A 13,873-nucleotide genomic window follows, 5' to 3' on the forward strand; every position below is an offset into this window, starting at 1 on the left:
CGCGCCTCCCAGGAGATGAGGAGAGTCAGGACTCAGTGCCCTGCCCCTGGCCCCGTCCAGCCCCTGGCCCTGCCTGGCGTAGACGGGCACCTCCCACAAGACCTCAGAGGGCTCCCCAACCCCCGCTGCTGGAGCTGCCCCCATCCTGGGCCCCAGGGCATGTGCAGCACAGCTCTTTGCCACTGAGGCCACCTGCCTGGAGTCTGCACCCCTCTTAGCCCCTGGCAAACACGAGTAGGGACACGCATGCTCACAGGGCAGATACCGGGACGCGCGGCACGGAACCCAGGTACCACGCTGGAGCCGCGTGTGACTGGCATCCCGCAGGGAAACCATGCATCAGGCATGCACATAGTAGGTGCTCCCAGATGCACACGTGTGTGCACGAAACCACCAGCACTCATGACAGATGCAGACACACACGCATACGAAGGCACATCCGATCCTTGGGGCACAGACCCATCCCCGCGGGAAGGGGCGTGCACTGGGCGGCTGCCAACCGTGAGCTCAGCCTCCCGCTCCCCCAGGGCTGGAGAGCAGGTGTCTGCTGGGCTCGGGGCCCCCAGGGGTGGGCACGACAGCCTCACCTGACACCTGGACCCTCCCCTGCAGGAGTCGCTGCAGGAGCAGGCTGCCAGGCAGGCCGGGTGTCAGTGAGCCATGGAGGGGAGCAGGAAGGCCGGTGCCCCCACCCTGCATGGCCGCGGCAGCTGACATACTCAGCGGACTGGGGTCTTCAGGAGCACCTGGCACCTGGCCTAGGCCCCCACACCCCCTCCATCGGACAGCCACTGCGGGGCACAGGAGAAGCCTCCCTCCACAGCAGATGGTCTCCACACTCCGGTGAGAAGTGAGGGCCGGGGGGGGGCCACTGCCACCTGGACCCAGGGGGCAATCTCGGTGTGAACCTGGGTGGGGGGCTTCCATTCTGTCCCCTGCAGAGGAAAGTAACTATCCTGGGCCATGCAGAGTCTAGAGCCCCTCAGGCACCTGGACACCACCTCACAGTTCAGGCCTCCAGCTGGAGACTGTGCTGGGCCGCCTGCGGGGCTGTGGTGTGGGCTGTGGCCGGAAGCCAGGTCTGCCTGGGCGTCTGAGGCCCTGAGACGGGAAGAGGACTTTCCAGGCCACCCAGGAATGGGGGCAGGTTGGAGAGCCCCCAGGCCTCCACCAGCAGCTGCCTGCAGGGACTTCCTGGGACCACCACCACCCCCCAGTAGCTGTCAAGAGATCTGTTTACTGGAGACACCGAAGCTACGGGTCCCAGGGGCCCCGACCTGTGATAAGAAAGGCCCCGGGGTTTGGCCCAGCCCCTCCTCTTGCCACTCCCTTTAGTTCCGAAGAGGCATTGTTTGTGGGGTTTGTGCCCCTCCCCAAAGACAAGAGACAGGGCTGCAGGGAGCCCTTCCTCTATGACCCTGGACGGCACCTCCCTCTCTGTGCCCTGTGCCACAGAGGATAGGGGATGGTGATGGGTGGGCCTCACCTCCTGTCTCCTCTCCAGCTTGTCCTGTACCCACCGCCTGTGACCCCACATCTTTCTGCCAGGACAAGCAGTGCACACCGCACGGCCATGGGTCTCCGAGCAGGTGAAGCAGCCCTCACCAAGGGGCATCTTAGACCCTTGGGGGGTGGGTCCCACAGCCAGGCTCCCCGGAGGTATCAGGACCATCTGTGATCCTAGGCCTCTCCTAGGACCCAGGGAGCCCCCGGCCGACCCTTGAAGGATGCCCCCACAGCGGTGCCCAGCTGTGCTGGGGGGCCGGACGCTGCTCACGGCCCATTTTGTTCCAGGTGGTCAGGTGAACCCAGGCCTCGCCCTCCTCGTGTGGCTCACAGCCCACTGCTCTTGTCCCCAGGCCCAGGGCTCCTCCCAGGGAGGGCTGGAGGCCAGCGGGGATGACCTGTGGGGCAGGTGAGTGCCAGGTCACGCTTCTGCAGCTGATCCTCTGGGGGGGGTCCACACCCAACGGCCTGGGCACAGCTGAGGCAGGGCCCCCATCACTCACCAACCTTGCCCCGAGACGGCCGGGAGCTTCCAGAGTCCTGCATCAGACCTACCCACGTGGGCCAGGAGTGGCCAGGAGTGGGTCCCCAGGCATCGCGCTGGACGGGGTCCCCGAGCCCCTCACAGCTTGTGCTGCTCTCTGGCCCGGTGGGTGGTTACTTCTTGTGCCGAGTCCTCTCCAGTTTCTTCCTCTGCCCCAAGACTGGGTGGCTCTCCCAGGTCCCAGAGACTCTATCATTCCCAACCACTATGCTGGGGCCTCGCATGTGGGCTCAGCCACGCTTCACTTTCCTGGAGGGTTAGAGATCACTGATGAGGCATCGAGGGATGGATTGATCTGGATACTGATGAGGCAGAGTCAGAGGCCCAGGCTGACATCCCAGAGGACGCCCTCCCCACACACAGACTCTGTTAGATAGAGGCACACCGAGAGCGGCACTGACCCAGAGGCCAGGCCCGCTGCGGTGCCCCAGCTGGTGCTCAGGCCCCATCTCCTCCATGCCCTCAGCCATCACAGGGACAGTGGGGCCTGCCTGAGCTCAGAGACTGCCAGGACCCTGAGTCCAGGCCAAGGCCACATCCAAGCCCTGCTCACAACGGGGAGCCTGGTGCCTGCTGGGCGAGCACAGAATGAAGCTGTGGTCCTGCACGTGCCCAGGGGCCACGGGCCACGCTTCCCGTGTCTCACTCCCTCAGAGCTGGCGGTGCTGACCTCGATGCCACCCCTCACCGCCTGTCCCCTTTCTGCCCAGCGCCAATACCTCCCTCCTGCACGGCTTCTGGTGCCAGCCGGCCAGCCAGCTGTCCCGGGACCAGCTTTCCACTCTCATCCAGGGGATGGCGTCCCAGCAGGTCCCCCTCAGGGCCTGGCAGGTAAATAGCTGGGGCTGGTGGGAGCGGGCCAGGGTGCTGAGGGAGAGGGCACACTTGCCGGAGACAGGTGGGGAGGAAGGGCGTGCCCAGCAAAGGACACGGGGTCAGCGGGGGCCCACGGGACTGGGATGGGGCGCAAGACCCGGCCAGCCTCCCGGGCACCTGAGACACAGCTGCTGGATAGACCCTGACAAGTGTGGCCATCAGAGGTTGGTTTTGTCCTCCCTTGGGTGACTCTATGATGCTGCCCACTTGGGACCATTTCCAGGACTTCTCAGCCCATTACCTGCAGACCCCCTGACTTCTATTCTTGGCTCGGATGAGGACTTGTCCAGCAGGCCTGCGCTGGCTGCTTCCTGCCTTTAGTGGCACATGGTGCCCACACTGGGACAGGTCCTCTGGAGCCCTGTGGGGATCTTCCAGCCTCCTGGCCTCTCCCATGTGGTCTGAGCCCACCTCGACCTGCCCCTGAGTTTAAAGAAACAAAAGGAAGCTACTATTTTGCCTCGTTCTAAAATTAGTATGAAATTAGCAATACATCTGAAAACCCCAAAGTAAGTCCAATGAGACAAAAAATCTAAGCAAGAGGTAGCACTGGGGTAAATTACTGAGCCATGGAGAGCCGTGGGGGGTGGGGGGCTTTCAGGCTGGCCCTGATGCCTCCTGAGAAGGGCAGACCACAGGGCGTCCAGGGACAGAGCCCAGGCAGACAGGGAGGGCCCCACGCCAAGGGCGAGGATAAGACGGCAGAAAGATGGGGGCTGTGGGCCCTGGTCTGGCCAAGCCTGTGACATGCCACTGCCTTGCCCAGCTCAGCTGCCTGGCCAACCTGGCCACACGGCACGGCCTCCAGGACAACTTCGAGCTCCACCCCCCCAACCTGCTGCTCTTCTACAAGTGAGTGCTGCCCCCCAGCCCCCAGCATTCCAGTGTAACAGGCTAAGAGTGCCTCCTTCGGAGTCCCAGGGTCCCCAGCTCCCCAGGGACATCTGGGCCACCCCGGAGGATAACCCTTGGGTGGCCCCCACCGTCCCAACAGCCCCCCAACCCGCCCACAGCCTGACACAGGTAAGGGAAGCCACCTGCCGGGCCTTCACCCGCCGCGCCGCCCAGGGGGACACGGAGCTGCTTGCCAACCTGCCAGACCAGAGGTCCGCCCTACAGCACACGGCCTTGGCCTGTCTGGTAGGCACGACGGGCAGGCTGGGACGGGACGGGGGAGGGCAGACAGGCACAGGGCCGGCTCATGCTGACCCGCTGTGTGGCAGGGAGCACCCCACCGACGGCTCAATGCCTTGGACCTGCTGCTCCTTGGGGCCCTGGTGTGTGACATGCACGCGTCCCGCATTGAAACCGCAGACCCGCATGTGCTGGAGAACTTGCAGCGCTGCCACCAGCTGACAGCCCCCCAGCAAGCTGCCCTCAACTCGCTGCTGGCCGGTGGCAAGACCGTGCTGGGGTAGGCTGGGTCCGGTGCCTCCACCCAGGCCGCCCCTCCTCGAGACGACCTAGAGACCCCTAATGTCTACCATCCTGCTGACCTTGCACAGCCTCAGGGTCCCACCACCCTCTAGACCCCTCTGTTCCCCTGCCCCCATGCCTGGGGTAGGAGGTGTCCCCAGTAGGCAGGCCCTGAAAACTGGGTGCTCAGGGAGGGGCTGGCTGCCTCCAGGGGTCTGGGCTCTGCTCCTGACCCTAACCCGGTGCTCCCTTACCACACACCAGGCCTCCCGGTTCCTGGAACCTGGAGGGGCTGCAGGCCCTGGGAGCCCTGGCCAGCTACATCAGCTCCAGCCTGTGGGTGCAGGTGCAGGAGGTAGGACGCTCTGCAGTGGGGGTGGGGGAGGAGTGTCAGGTGGCTGTGCACAAGGACAGGGGCATCCAGCCGACCTTCCGCCAGCCTGTCCAGTGTCCCCAGTCCCTCCCTGCCCCAGGGTTTCCATCTGTGGGACGGGACGAGGAACCAGGCGGCGCCTGGCAGCCCCTCCCTGGGCATGGAGTCTCTATGCCCGCCTGGCCAGGCCGTGGGCCTGGCCTTCTTCAGCAGCATGGTGGCCACGTACCGAGCTGGGCAGCTCAGCCAGGGCAATGCCAGGCGCTTCGTCACAGGCTTTCTCAAGGCCAAGGCCATGTCAGTGTCCTCTCGACCCAAGCGGGGCACAGGTCAGTGTGGCCACCAGGGCCAGGGAATGCTGTCCCTCCCCTGCCCTGGACTCCTAACCCTGGGGGGTGGGCACTCAAAAGACTGTCCCACCTGCTGCTGGACCTCCTGGGCAGGCCGGGGGGGTCTGCATCCAGCCTGGGGTGGGTCAAGGTCAGGGTCAAGGGCAGGCTTGACTCTCTGGTCTGAGCCAGGTTCTCAGCTAGAGGTCAAGCTCAGGAGGGAGTCAAGGGCAGGCTGAGGTTAGGAGTGAGGCCGGGCCCAAAGTCAGCAAAGGTCAGCTCAAAACCCACACCCCTCCCCCAGATGCAAGGAGACCCTGCGTCCGTGGGGACATCACGGCGGCCACACTCCTCGACGACCTTTTCCTGGTGCGCTACGACTGCATGCAGCTCGAGTCCTGCCTGGGGAGCCACGTGCTCCAGGCCAACCTGGACCCGCTCTTACAGCACCCGCTCCCGGCAGAGTGCCAGCGCGTCGTCAAGGCCAAGCTGGCTCGGGTGCGCTACAGACCGGCTGCGGGGGGCGGCAGGCAGGTGCCCAGCCCGGCCTGACCCTCCCGCCCACCCAGGTATACCCGCACGGTGTCCCCGAGGAGCAGCTACGACTCATCACTTCGCTGGTCTACCTCTACTCCCGCTCAGAGATCAGCCAGTGGAACATCACGTCCAGGGACACGGTTGTGGCCCTGCTGGCCTCAGACGTGGCCCTGGAGAACCAGACCGAGGTGAGGGCAGCACAGGGGGCAGTGGGGGTGCGCCGCCCCTGGCCCCGCTGACCTGGGCCCTGCCTGCAGGCTGTCCTACAGAAATACCTGGACCACAATGGCACCATCACCAGCGCCCTGCTCATGGCCATCGGGGGCTCCCGTCTCTGCTGGATGAGTGCCCGGCAGATCCAGGCCATCAGGCCAGTGGAGTTCCGGTGAGCCAGCCGGGGATGCGCCCATCGTCGGCTCAGCCGAGGAGGGAGGGGCTCGGCCTGAGGTGTGGTAGGTTCCCAGCGCTGCACAACCAGGTACCACAATCCGAGAGATTTAAAACAAGAGAAATTCTCCCGCGCTCTAGACACCAGGAACCTGAAATGGAGGGGTCCTAGGGCCGGCTCCCTCTGAAACCTGCAGGGGAGGTGCATCCTGCGTGGGGTGCTGCCGGAACTCCTCGGCCTTGCCCGGAGCCGGGGGACGCACGCCCCAGCCTCGGCCTCCACGGCCACACAGCCTTCCCCTCGGTGCCTGGGTGCAGAGTCCCTTCTCTGCTCCAGTTTCTGGACTTCGGGCCGCACTAATTCACTGCAATGTCGACTTCATCACAAAATCTACAAATAGGAGAGGCTCTGTGTTGAGGTTTCGGGCAGGTGTGAGTTTTGGGGGTACCCTGTTCCGCGTGGTACAGAGGGCAAGAGGAAAGTTGTGGTGGGGACAGGCCAGGAGCACGAGGGGCGCCCAGTCCGCCCACCAGCCTCCCCCTCCCCCAGGCGGGCTGGGGCCCTGGATATCTCCTCCTGCCCGCAGAGCCGGAAGGACGCACTCTACACCAAAGCCCGCGAGGCCTTTGGCAGCACCAGGAACACAGCTAGCTACTACCGCTTCATGCGCCCCTACCTCGGTGAGACCCTCCCCTGTGTGCAGGCCCCCCTGTCCCAGAGGCCCCCTGCCCCGTCCTCTGACCGCTGCCTGCCCCCAGGAGGGGCCCCCGTGGAGGAGCTGCGGCACCTGGCCCAGGCCAACGTCTCCATGGATATCGACACCTTCACCAACCTGAACCCCCGAGTGCTGCAGGTGGGCCCCCGGGGTGGCCTGTCTGGGGCATGGGGGCGGGGGGCTGCCAAACTAGGGGAGGCCGCTGTCACAATCTGCAGGCCCCAAGTATCCCAAAGTCAGAGGTGTGTGGTGAACCCCAGGTTGCTCTGCCAAGCCTCACCCCTGTGCTTGCTCCTCAGTTAAGTACTGCCCTGCCGGGTTCTGCCCCCAAGCCGGCTGCCGAGGGACCCTCCGGCCCTGCCCCCACAGCCCCCCCTCCCCCTGCAGAGCCTGAGTGTCGGCAATGTGACCACCCTGCTGGGCCAGAATGTGGGGGACCTGCAGAAGGCCCGCAGCCACCCCACCATCAGCTCCTGGCTCCGCAGCCTCAACACCTCGGCCCTAGGAGAGCTGGGCCTGGACACAGACACTGCCGGCCCCACCGGCCCGGCCCGCTCCACCACGGGAATCCCGGACACCACTCCCTGGGTGTCCCATCTAGCCCCCACCTCGGGCCAGCGGGGGAACAACGCCCCCACTTCCGGTATGCCCCAGACCCGGCCTCCCCATCGTGGGCTCCCCTGTCTCTGCTTGGCCCCGTCTGCCCAGGGTCTCTGCAGACCCCCGACTGCCCCCAGTTCCGCATCTCACACCCAACCTCCTACTCTGTTGGCCAGCTCTCCTCCCTTTGCCTCCTTGGGTGACATCTGGGTGACCCTCGCTTCAGCCCTCACTGGCTGCTGAGTTACTGAAGGACCAAGTCCCCTCTTCCAACACCTGCTGAGCACCAGAAAGTGGGGGTGGGACAAGCTTTGAGATGCCTTTCAGGGCCTGCAGCAGCAGCCTCGGAGCAGTCCCCACTGGCCTTCCTGCCCGTGGAAGCACACAGGGAAGGCAGCCCAGGCCGGGGGGGCTCCCAGCTGGGCCTGATGGTGCTCATCCACGTCCCACCTACAGGCAGCGCACCAGCCCACCTGCAATACTGGCTACTCGCTGCAGCCCTGCCCTCAGGCCTCCTGTGGCTGCTGTACTGGGGCATCCCGGGGCCCAGCCAGGACTGCTCCCAGGGCACCTGCACCAAGGCCTCCAAAGACAGCGCTGGCCCAGCGCCACAGGCAGAGAAACTGGGGCTGGAAGGTGGAGCTAGACACCTGCTCAGGCCCCCACCCAGGCTCCAGGGCCAGAGGACCTGGCCATGTCCCACTTCCTAGGGGCCAACAGGGCTGGTCCCCACTCATACCCAGCTTCCAGGACATGGAGCTGGAATGACGACCTGGGCCCATGCTGTGGCCAGCCCCATACAGGTGGCAGAGATGCTGCCCCAATCCTCTGGCCTCCCCCAGGATGAAGAACTGGTACGGGGGAGGGGGCCTTGATGACTGATTTGAATAAAAGACAAGGTGACAATCCTGCCTGCATCCCTTTGCCCTGAGCCCCAGGAGGGGCAGAGACCCTCCTAGCAGGGAATAGGACTTCCACCTGCACCTCCTGGCCTCTGTCCCCAGAAGCCACCCTCAGTGTCGGCCTGGCCTTGGAAGGAAGGCCCTGGGAATGGAAACAGTGGTAGGAGGGCCCTGAGGGCCACTCCCCTCCCCATTCCCAAGTGCAAACAGGAGGAACTCCAACTCCGGGATCCCAGCTACCACATCCCGGGGCTGGGCCTCCCCTCCTGGTCCTCAGAACAACACAGGCCAGCTCTGCAGGGAAGGACAGGGGCCTTTTATTGAACTCCAGTCCCCTTGGGGTGGACCAGGCAGGGTGAACCAGGCATCCAGGACGGTGGCCTCACTTGGGGATCAGAGCCAGGAGCAGAGTGGGGATCGCAGTGAGCACTGTTCTGGGTCCCACAAGGCGGGCGCCCCCTGAGAGGGCCTCTGCAGAGAGAGTGACTCAGGCGCCCTGCATGGCTCTGCCCCAGCCCCACCCAGCGGAGCACCCCAGCCCACCTCGGAGCCTGAGGTCCATGACCAGGTAGCCATTGGGGAGGCCACCGTGCAGCCCCAAGCCCAGACTGTCCAGGTCATCCTGCTGCTGCCGGACTATCCAGTCCCGCACGGGGCTCCTCTCCTGCTCCGCCTTCAGGCCCACCAGGTTTGGACCCAGAAGGTTTTGCACCTCGGCAATGGTCAGCGGCTGCAAGAGTCCCCAGAGGGCCATCAGAGTCGCCCGGCCTCTTCCCCAGAAGGCTGCCAACCTCTGCTGTGTCCAGACCTCCCAGTACTTCCCCGGGCTTGAACACCCAACCTGGCCCCTCCAGACTTCGAGTTGAGCCCCGGCGCTCTGGCAGCAGTGCCCCACCCCCACCTTGGCCCCACCTCCAGCCCCCGGCCCCGGCCCCCCCGCTGTACCAGCACAGCTTCTGTCTGCAGCTTCTGGAATGTGGCCACGTCCATGTTCACCTTCTGACTACTGAGAGCCCTCAGGTCCTCTGTGGAGGCCCCACCTGCTCGCCGGGAGTGGGGCCCCAAGCGTGAGACCTCACAACAGCCCCCAGTCTTATCCTCCAACCCTAAGGAATTCCTAGGCCCCAGGTTCCCTGGGGTGGGTGCAGAGGCTGGAGGGGGCTCGGACTCACAGGGCCTCAACCGACACATGCGTGTGAGGGCAGGGGCCATGCTGATCACCAGTCACACCAACAGCAGCAGCCTCGTGAGGCAAGACCCCGGCAGTACCTGTGTGGGCAGCTTGGGCCCTCTCGCCCCCCAGGGGCTCTCCCTGGCTCACCCAGGAAGGGCTTGATCCTCGACAAGTACTCAGGCCCACTCACAGTCTGGAAGGCGGTGCGGGCCCGGGGATAGAGGACGGCCATCTGCAGAGGGTGGCATGCATCCAGGTCCTGGGGCCCGGCTGCCCTGGGGAGGCAGCGTGGGACCGGGTGGTGAGCCGGGAGCGAATGCCCACCCCTCCCGGCAGGCCCCTGGGACTCACCAAAGGACGCTGTGCTGCACGGAGCGCAGCTGCTCCAGACTGAGGAAACACAGGTATGCGGGCCTGAAGGTGGCCAGCATGTCCAGGGTGGCCTGGTCCAGCTTGCCCCCTCCCGCCACATAGCGGGCGATCAGGGCAGCCACCTGCGGAAGGAGGCCACGGAGGAGTCTCGGGGCTGGGAGAAAGACGTCCCCCAGGGGCCTGCACCCCATCCCCCCACCTGCTCCCTCCCGGGCAGCTGTCAGCTACCTGAGCGTCCCTCTTCTGCCCTTTGCTGACTTGAAGAAGAGATTTCACGGTTTCCAACGATGTCACGTTCCACTTGCGGATGTCCGCGGGGCTGAGCTCGAGGAAGAAGTAGCTCAGGTTCTGGGTCAGGGACTCGGGGTAGCCCTGTGGGTAGAACTACCCAGGGCGGCGGCTGTGAGGGCCACGGCTGCGCCCTGACTGCCCGAGAAAGTGCAGCACGGCGGGCAGGCCTGAGCTACCTCGTCCAGCTTGCGCTTAAAAACGTCCAGCTGCTGGTAGGTGAAGGGCACCATGTTCACGCGGTCCATCTGAGCGGCCACCAGGGCCCCATCCACACAGGCCTCCAGCTCCCACTCCTCGTAGAAGACAAGGTTTTCATCTATCACGTGGGCCTTCCTCGAGGGCGGGCAGACCTTGCCTGCAGGAGCAGTCCAGGGATCAGGGGCTGAACTTCTCTAGTCAACCTCCTCCTCCCAAACCTCGCAGAGACCCTGGGGAACGCAGGACCCCCTCCAGGCCTCAGTTTACACATCAGCAAAATGGAGTCATTCTGTCCACTCTCCAAGCAAGCCGTGCAGCCAGGAAGGGCCCCAGATGTGTGGGCAAGTGTGACCCCACTACACTACTCCCAGCCCCACATCTCCCAACAGCCAGCAGGGCAGGGTGTCCTGCTTACTGTCTGTGTCCCTCCGGTCCCGCGAGAGGACGACAGATAGCTCAGGTCGCCACCAGGACAAGACCCGGGAGGTACCCTGCAGCCATGGGGTCATGACATCCTGAGGACAGAGCAGGGTTGCGGCTGAGTCGTGCTGGCTCAGGCAGGGTTCGAGGACCCCTCCCCCCCCCCCCCCGGGGCCAGACACCGCCCTCCCTTTTCATGGAGGGACCTTACCAGTCTCAAGTCTGCAGCCTGGGCCCTGGAAGGAAACGCCCACCCTGCAGGGGAGGGGGCACAAAGTTTGACGGGGTGATGGGGGACTCCTGGGTGTGCCCCACCCTGGGTAGGAAGGAGGCAAAGCTGGCCCTCACAGACTCGGCACCCCATGATGTCACAGCCTTCCCCACCCCAGGGAGCTCAGGCCTCCTACATCCTTTTCACATCCTCCTCCTAAGACCTTGCTGCTCAGGGCAATCAGACACCCAGGTCACGGACACTGTCCCTTTGGCCTGAGCCCCCCTCACCCTCCCACCCCACCCCCCCAGCTTCCAGTGCTGTGCCGTAGGGAGGAACGCAGCCACCTCTGGGAGCAGAGACACGGCTGACAGCCTACCTGGGACTCGGGGCACCTGCCCAGATTTGGAACAATAGCCTTCTGGGAGTGGGGTGGGCATGTGGGCACTGCCAGCCTCCAGGGAGGAGGCGTGGGGCAGGCAGAGCCTTAAGGCCCCTTGGGTGCTGTCTGATGCTCTCTGGCCCCCAACACTTTACCACAGCCCACCCGTGTTACTCACCGAGGCTGAGAAGCAGGAGCAGGAGGCTGCCGCCGGCGGAGGTGCCCCAGGACCCCCAGGCGGGCTGGGCGGTTCGCATGGCCATAGTCTGTGGAGAAGAACCAGTCTGATATCCTTACCTCTTGGACGGGGCACCCACCCCACGCCCTGCCCCCACTTGCCCTGGGCCAGTGCAGGGCCTTATGGGGCTAGAGGGTGTCAGATTCCCGGATGGAACCTTCTCAGGCCCCTGTGGGCGGCGTCTACAGGGCCTCCAGCCCTGCTCTCAAGACCAACCAATCTACCTGGCCCGCCCTGCCGCCTCCGGGAAACCGGCCCCTCCTGCCCGGGTGTTGAGACTGAGTCAGCCAGGCCCCCAGCTGTGAGAGCCCAGGAGGGCCGCTGGTGGCTGGTGTCTGTCCCCTCTGCCCACAGGGCAGGGCGAGGAGGGAGAGTTTGGCGCAAGAAGGCAGGGCCACTTCTGGTTTAGGCTGGCCTCAGTCTCCCCATTTACACCAGGGCTGGGCACAGGGCTGAGTGACTCCTCCTCACTCCCTGGGACACAGCCATTGTCTCCTTCCCATCCTGCTCCTCCCATGGCCCAGGTGGACGAGGCTGGTGGGGCCCCCTGCATTCCTGGTTTCCCTTCTGACGTCACTCCCAAAACAGAGGCCTCCGTGAGTGGGACGCCCCTTCCTACGGGTCAGTCCCTTGAGCGGGGCAGTGGGTGGAAAGGCATTCCGGGAAGACCCTCCCACCATGCGTTTCTGGAGTGGAGTTTAGGAGGCCTCGCTGGCTGCTGGGGGGGGGGGGGGAGGTGGTCAGAGGGGGCCGCTCTCCAGGGAGTATGGTCCCAGGGCAGGGCGGGGAAGAGCAGGGGCCTGCAGGAGACCTCAGCAGCCCTGCACTCCCCCCTACCAGGGAGGCCCAGACTGGGAGGCTGCCCCTGGCTGGGTAGAGCGGAGACATCCCCTCCCTGCATGCCTCCTCCCAAGCCTGTATCAGCTCCACCCAGCTCAGAAAGCGGGGAGGCAGCTCCTTTCAGTTGGGCAGAGAGCCTAGCCCTCAGGGAATGTCCAGGGGAGTGGCCCCAGAGGAGCCCTCTCCCCTCCCCCACCAGGCTCCCAAGGAGGTGGGAGGAAGCCAGACCCCCAGACCAGAGAAGGGTCAGCGGGGTGAGGCACCCAGCCCCTGGATGGAGGAGGCCAGGCAAGAACTGTGCCTCCCCCTGCGGTCCCCCACAGCCCTCTCCCCAGCCGCATGTCACCAGGGAACCCCCAGCACCACGGGTGGGGGCGTCCTGGGAGCGTCTGCAGGCCACTGTGGGCCATGGAATCTGCATCCTTCACCTCCCCACCCCCGGGAGGGCCAGCGGGCGCCACAGAGGCAGGTCAGCTGTCCTGCAGCTCCAGCTTCCCAAGTGGCCTGCAGCTGACCTGCCGTTTCAAGTCTGTTTCTACCAGCCTGGAGAGCCCGCACTTGCGTGTGACCTGGAAACAGCCACTAACCCACGCTGTGTCTCATTGGTCACGGCTGCGGGGAGGTGTCCTTCTCTGTCCTGTGTCGGTTCTTAAAAAGGCCAGCTTAGGGGCGCCTGGAGGGCTCTGTGGGTTGGGCTTCTGCCTTCGACCCGGGTCGTGATCTCAGGGTTCTGGGATCGAGTCCCCTCGATCGGCTCCCTGCTCGGGGGACAGCTTGCCTCTCCCCCTGCCTCTAACCCCCTCCCCAGCTTCTGGTCTCTCAGTCTGTCAAATAAGTAAGTAAAAAAAAAAATAAAAGCCAGGTTCGTGGATCACAGCAGGGGCAGTATAGAGAAGGCATCAGGGATGGTCCCATCTCTCACCCCAAGTCCTCCGTGGCTGGCACCCACCTGGTCTCCTGAGGGCCCGCGGCATGCTGGCATCACTCAGACCCGGGGGATGCGCTGGTGCTGGAAGGGTTCAGGCCCTGCCCCCGCCTGCCTGCGCCTACCTTGCATGCAGCGTGCAGTGGAGGTGGCTGTGTCTGTGATAGTCATGCCGGCTCCTTCCCCAGCCAGGAGTCCTGAGCTCCTAAGGCTGGCAGGCCTCCCCCTGCAGAATCGCCCAGCCCAGCCCGACCCCCTGAGGTCTGGCCCTCAAGGGACGGAAGTCAGGCCACGCTCCCAAGCTCAGGACCCTCTGGCAAGAGTGGGCAGGGAGCAGATGACTGGCTTAGGGTGCTGGCCTCCTGGTCATGTGGTCAGCCCTAAGCACAGAGAGGCTCTGCAGCCGGCCCAGGGTCACGAAGCACGGCCAAGCGTTCCGGGCTGGGGCAGAGGTGACCTGAGGGCACTGCTGTGGGAGCAGAGCTGGCAGGGGGTGGTGGGGGCTGTCTTCGGCACTCCCCAAGGTCCATGAGGACCAAGGGAGGGGCATCTAAGGTGGCACGGGGCACAGTTGCCCCCTGGGCCGCTTCTGGGGGCGTGACCCAGTCCCTCCCATGTAGGTCCCTGGATGAACCT

The 13,873-nt window shown here is 65.0% G+C and overlaps 2 protein-coding genes across 4 annotated transcripts; one reads left to right on the forward strand and one right to left on the reverse strand.

The window, feature by feature from the left end:
- The first annotated feature begins 620 nt into the window (after window positions 1-620).
- Window positions 621-8,183, forward strand: LOC131819910 (mesothelin-like protein). Its single transcript, XM_059155326.1, has 16 exons — window positions 621-843; window positions 1,505-1,589; window positions 1,795-1,915; window positions 2,761-2,881; window positions 3,693-3,778; window positions 3,940-4,066; window positions 4,150-4,340; window positions 4,607-4,697; window positions 4,903-5,048; window positions 5,359-5,542; window positions 5,614-5,769; window positions 5,839-5,966; window positions 6,519-6,649; window positions 6,728-6,822; window positions 7,072-7,327; window positions 7,741-8,183. The coding sequence occupies exons 2-16, from the start codon at window positions 1,574-1,576 to the stop codon at window positions 7,992-7,994; spliced, it is 2,103 nt and encodes a 700-aa protein (XP_059011309.1). The 5' UTR covers window positions 621-843; window positions 1,505-1,573; the 3' UTR covers window positions 7,995-8,183.
- A 372-nt stretch (window positions 8,184-8,555) lies between these two features.
- On the reverse strand, window positions 8,556-13,330 carry LOC131819823 (mesothelin-like). Of its 3 annotated transcripts, none has more exons than XM_059155199.1 (11): window positions 13,262-13,330; window positions 11,413-11,500; window positions 10,853-10,896; window positions 10,637-10,736; window positions 10,200-10,378; window positions 9,961-10,116; window positions 9,712-9,854; window positions 9,508-9,635; window positions 9,132-9,226; window positions 8,730-8,916; window positions 8,556-8,657 (listed from the first exon to the last, which is right to left on the reverse strand). In XM_059155199.1, exons 1-11 carry the CDS (start codon window positions 13,292-13,294, stop codon window positions 8,569-8,571), a joined length of 1,242 nt encoding a protein of 413 aa, XP_059011182.1. In that variant the 5' UTR covers window positions 13,295-13,330; the 3' UTR covers window positions 8,556-8,568. The 3 variants fall into 3 exon arrangements, with proteins under 3 accessions (XP_059011182.1, XP_059011181.1, XP_059011183.1); XM_059155198.1 differs by having other exon boundaries at window positions 13,235-13,309; XM_059155200.1 differs by lacking the exon at window positions 13,262-13,330 and adding an exon at window positions 11,574-11,692.
- Between the last annotated feature and the right edge of the window lie 543 nt (window positions 13,331-13,873).

Source organism: Mustela lutreola, chromosome 17, assembly GCF_030435805.1.
Source record: "Mustela lutreola isolate mMusLut2 chromosome 17, mMusLut2.pri, whole genome shotgun sequence".
Classification (NCBI taxonomy): domain Eukaryota; kingdom Metazoa; phylum Chordata; class Mammalia; order Carnivora; family Mustelidae; genus Mustela; species Mustela lutreola.

What these genes read in the sequence shown, in the direction of transcription:
- LOC131819910 (XM_059155326.1), top strand. An exon ending in ATCAGGCCAGTGGAGTTCCG is followed by an intron (nt 5,967 to 6,518) that starts GTGAGCCAGCCG and finishes CCCCTCCCCCAG; the next exon opens with GCGGGCTGGGGCCCTGGATA. An exon ending in GAACAACGCCCCCACTTCCG is followed by an intron (nt 7,328 to 7,740) that starts GTATGCCCCAGA and finishes TCCCACCTACAG; the next exon opens with GCAGCGCACCAGCCCACCTG.
- LOC131819823 (XM_059155198.1), bottom strand. Translation starts at nt 13,294, where the DNA reads ATGCCAGCATGCCGCGGGCCCTCAGGAGACCAGGTGGGTGCCAGCCAC. An exon ending in GGACCGGAGGGACACAGACA is followed by an intron (nt 10,379 to 10,636) that starts GTAAGCAGGACA and finishes CTGCTCCTGCAG; the next exon opens with GCAAGGTCTGCCCGCCCTCG. An exon ending in TGCAGACAGAAGCTGTGCTG is followed by an intron (nt 8,917 to 9,131) that starts GTACAGCGGGGG and finishes GGACTCTTGCAG; the next exon opens with CCGCTGACCATTGCCGAGGT.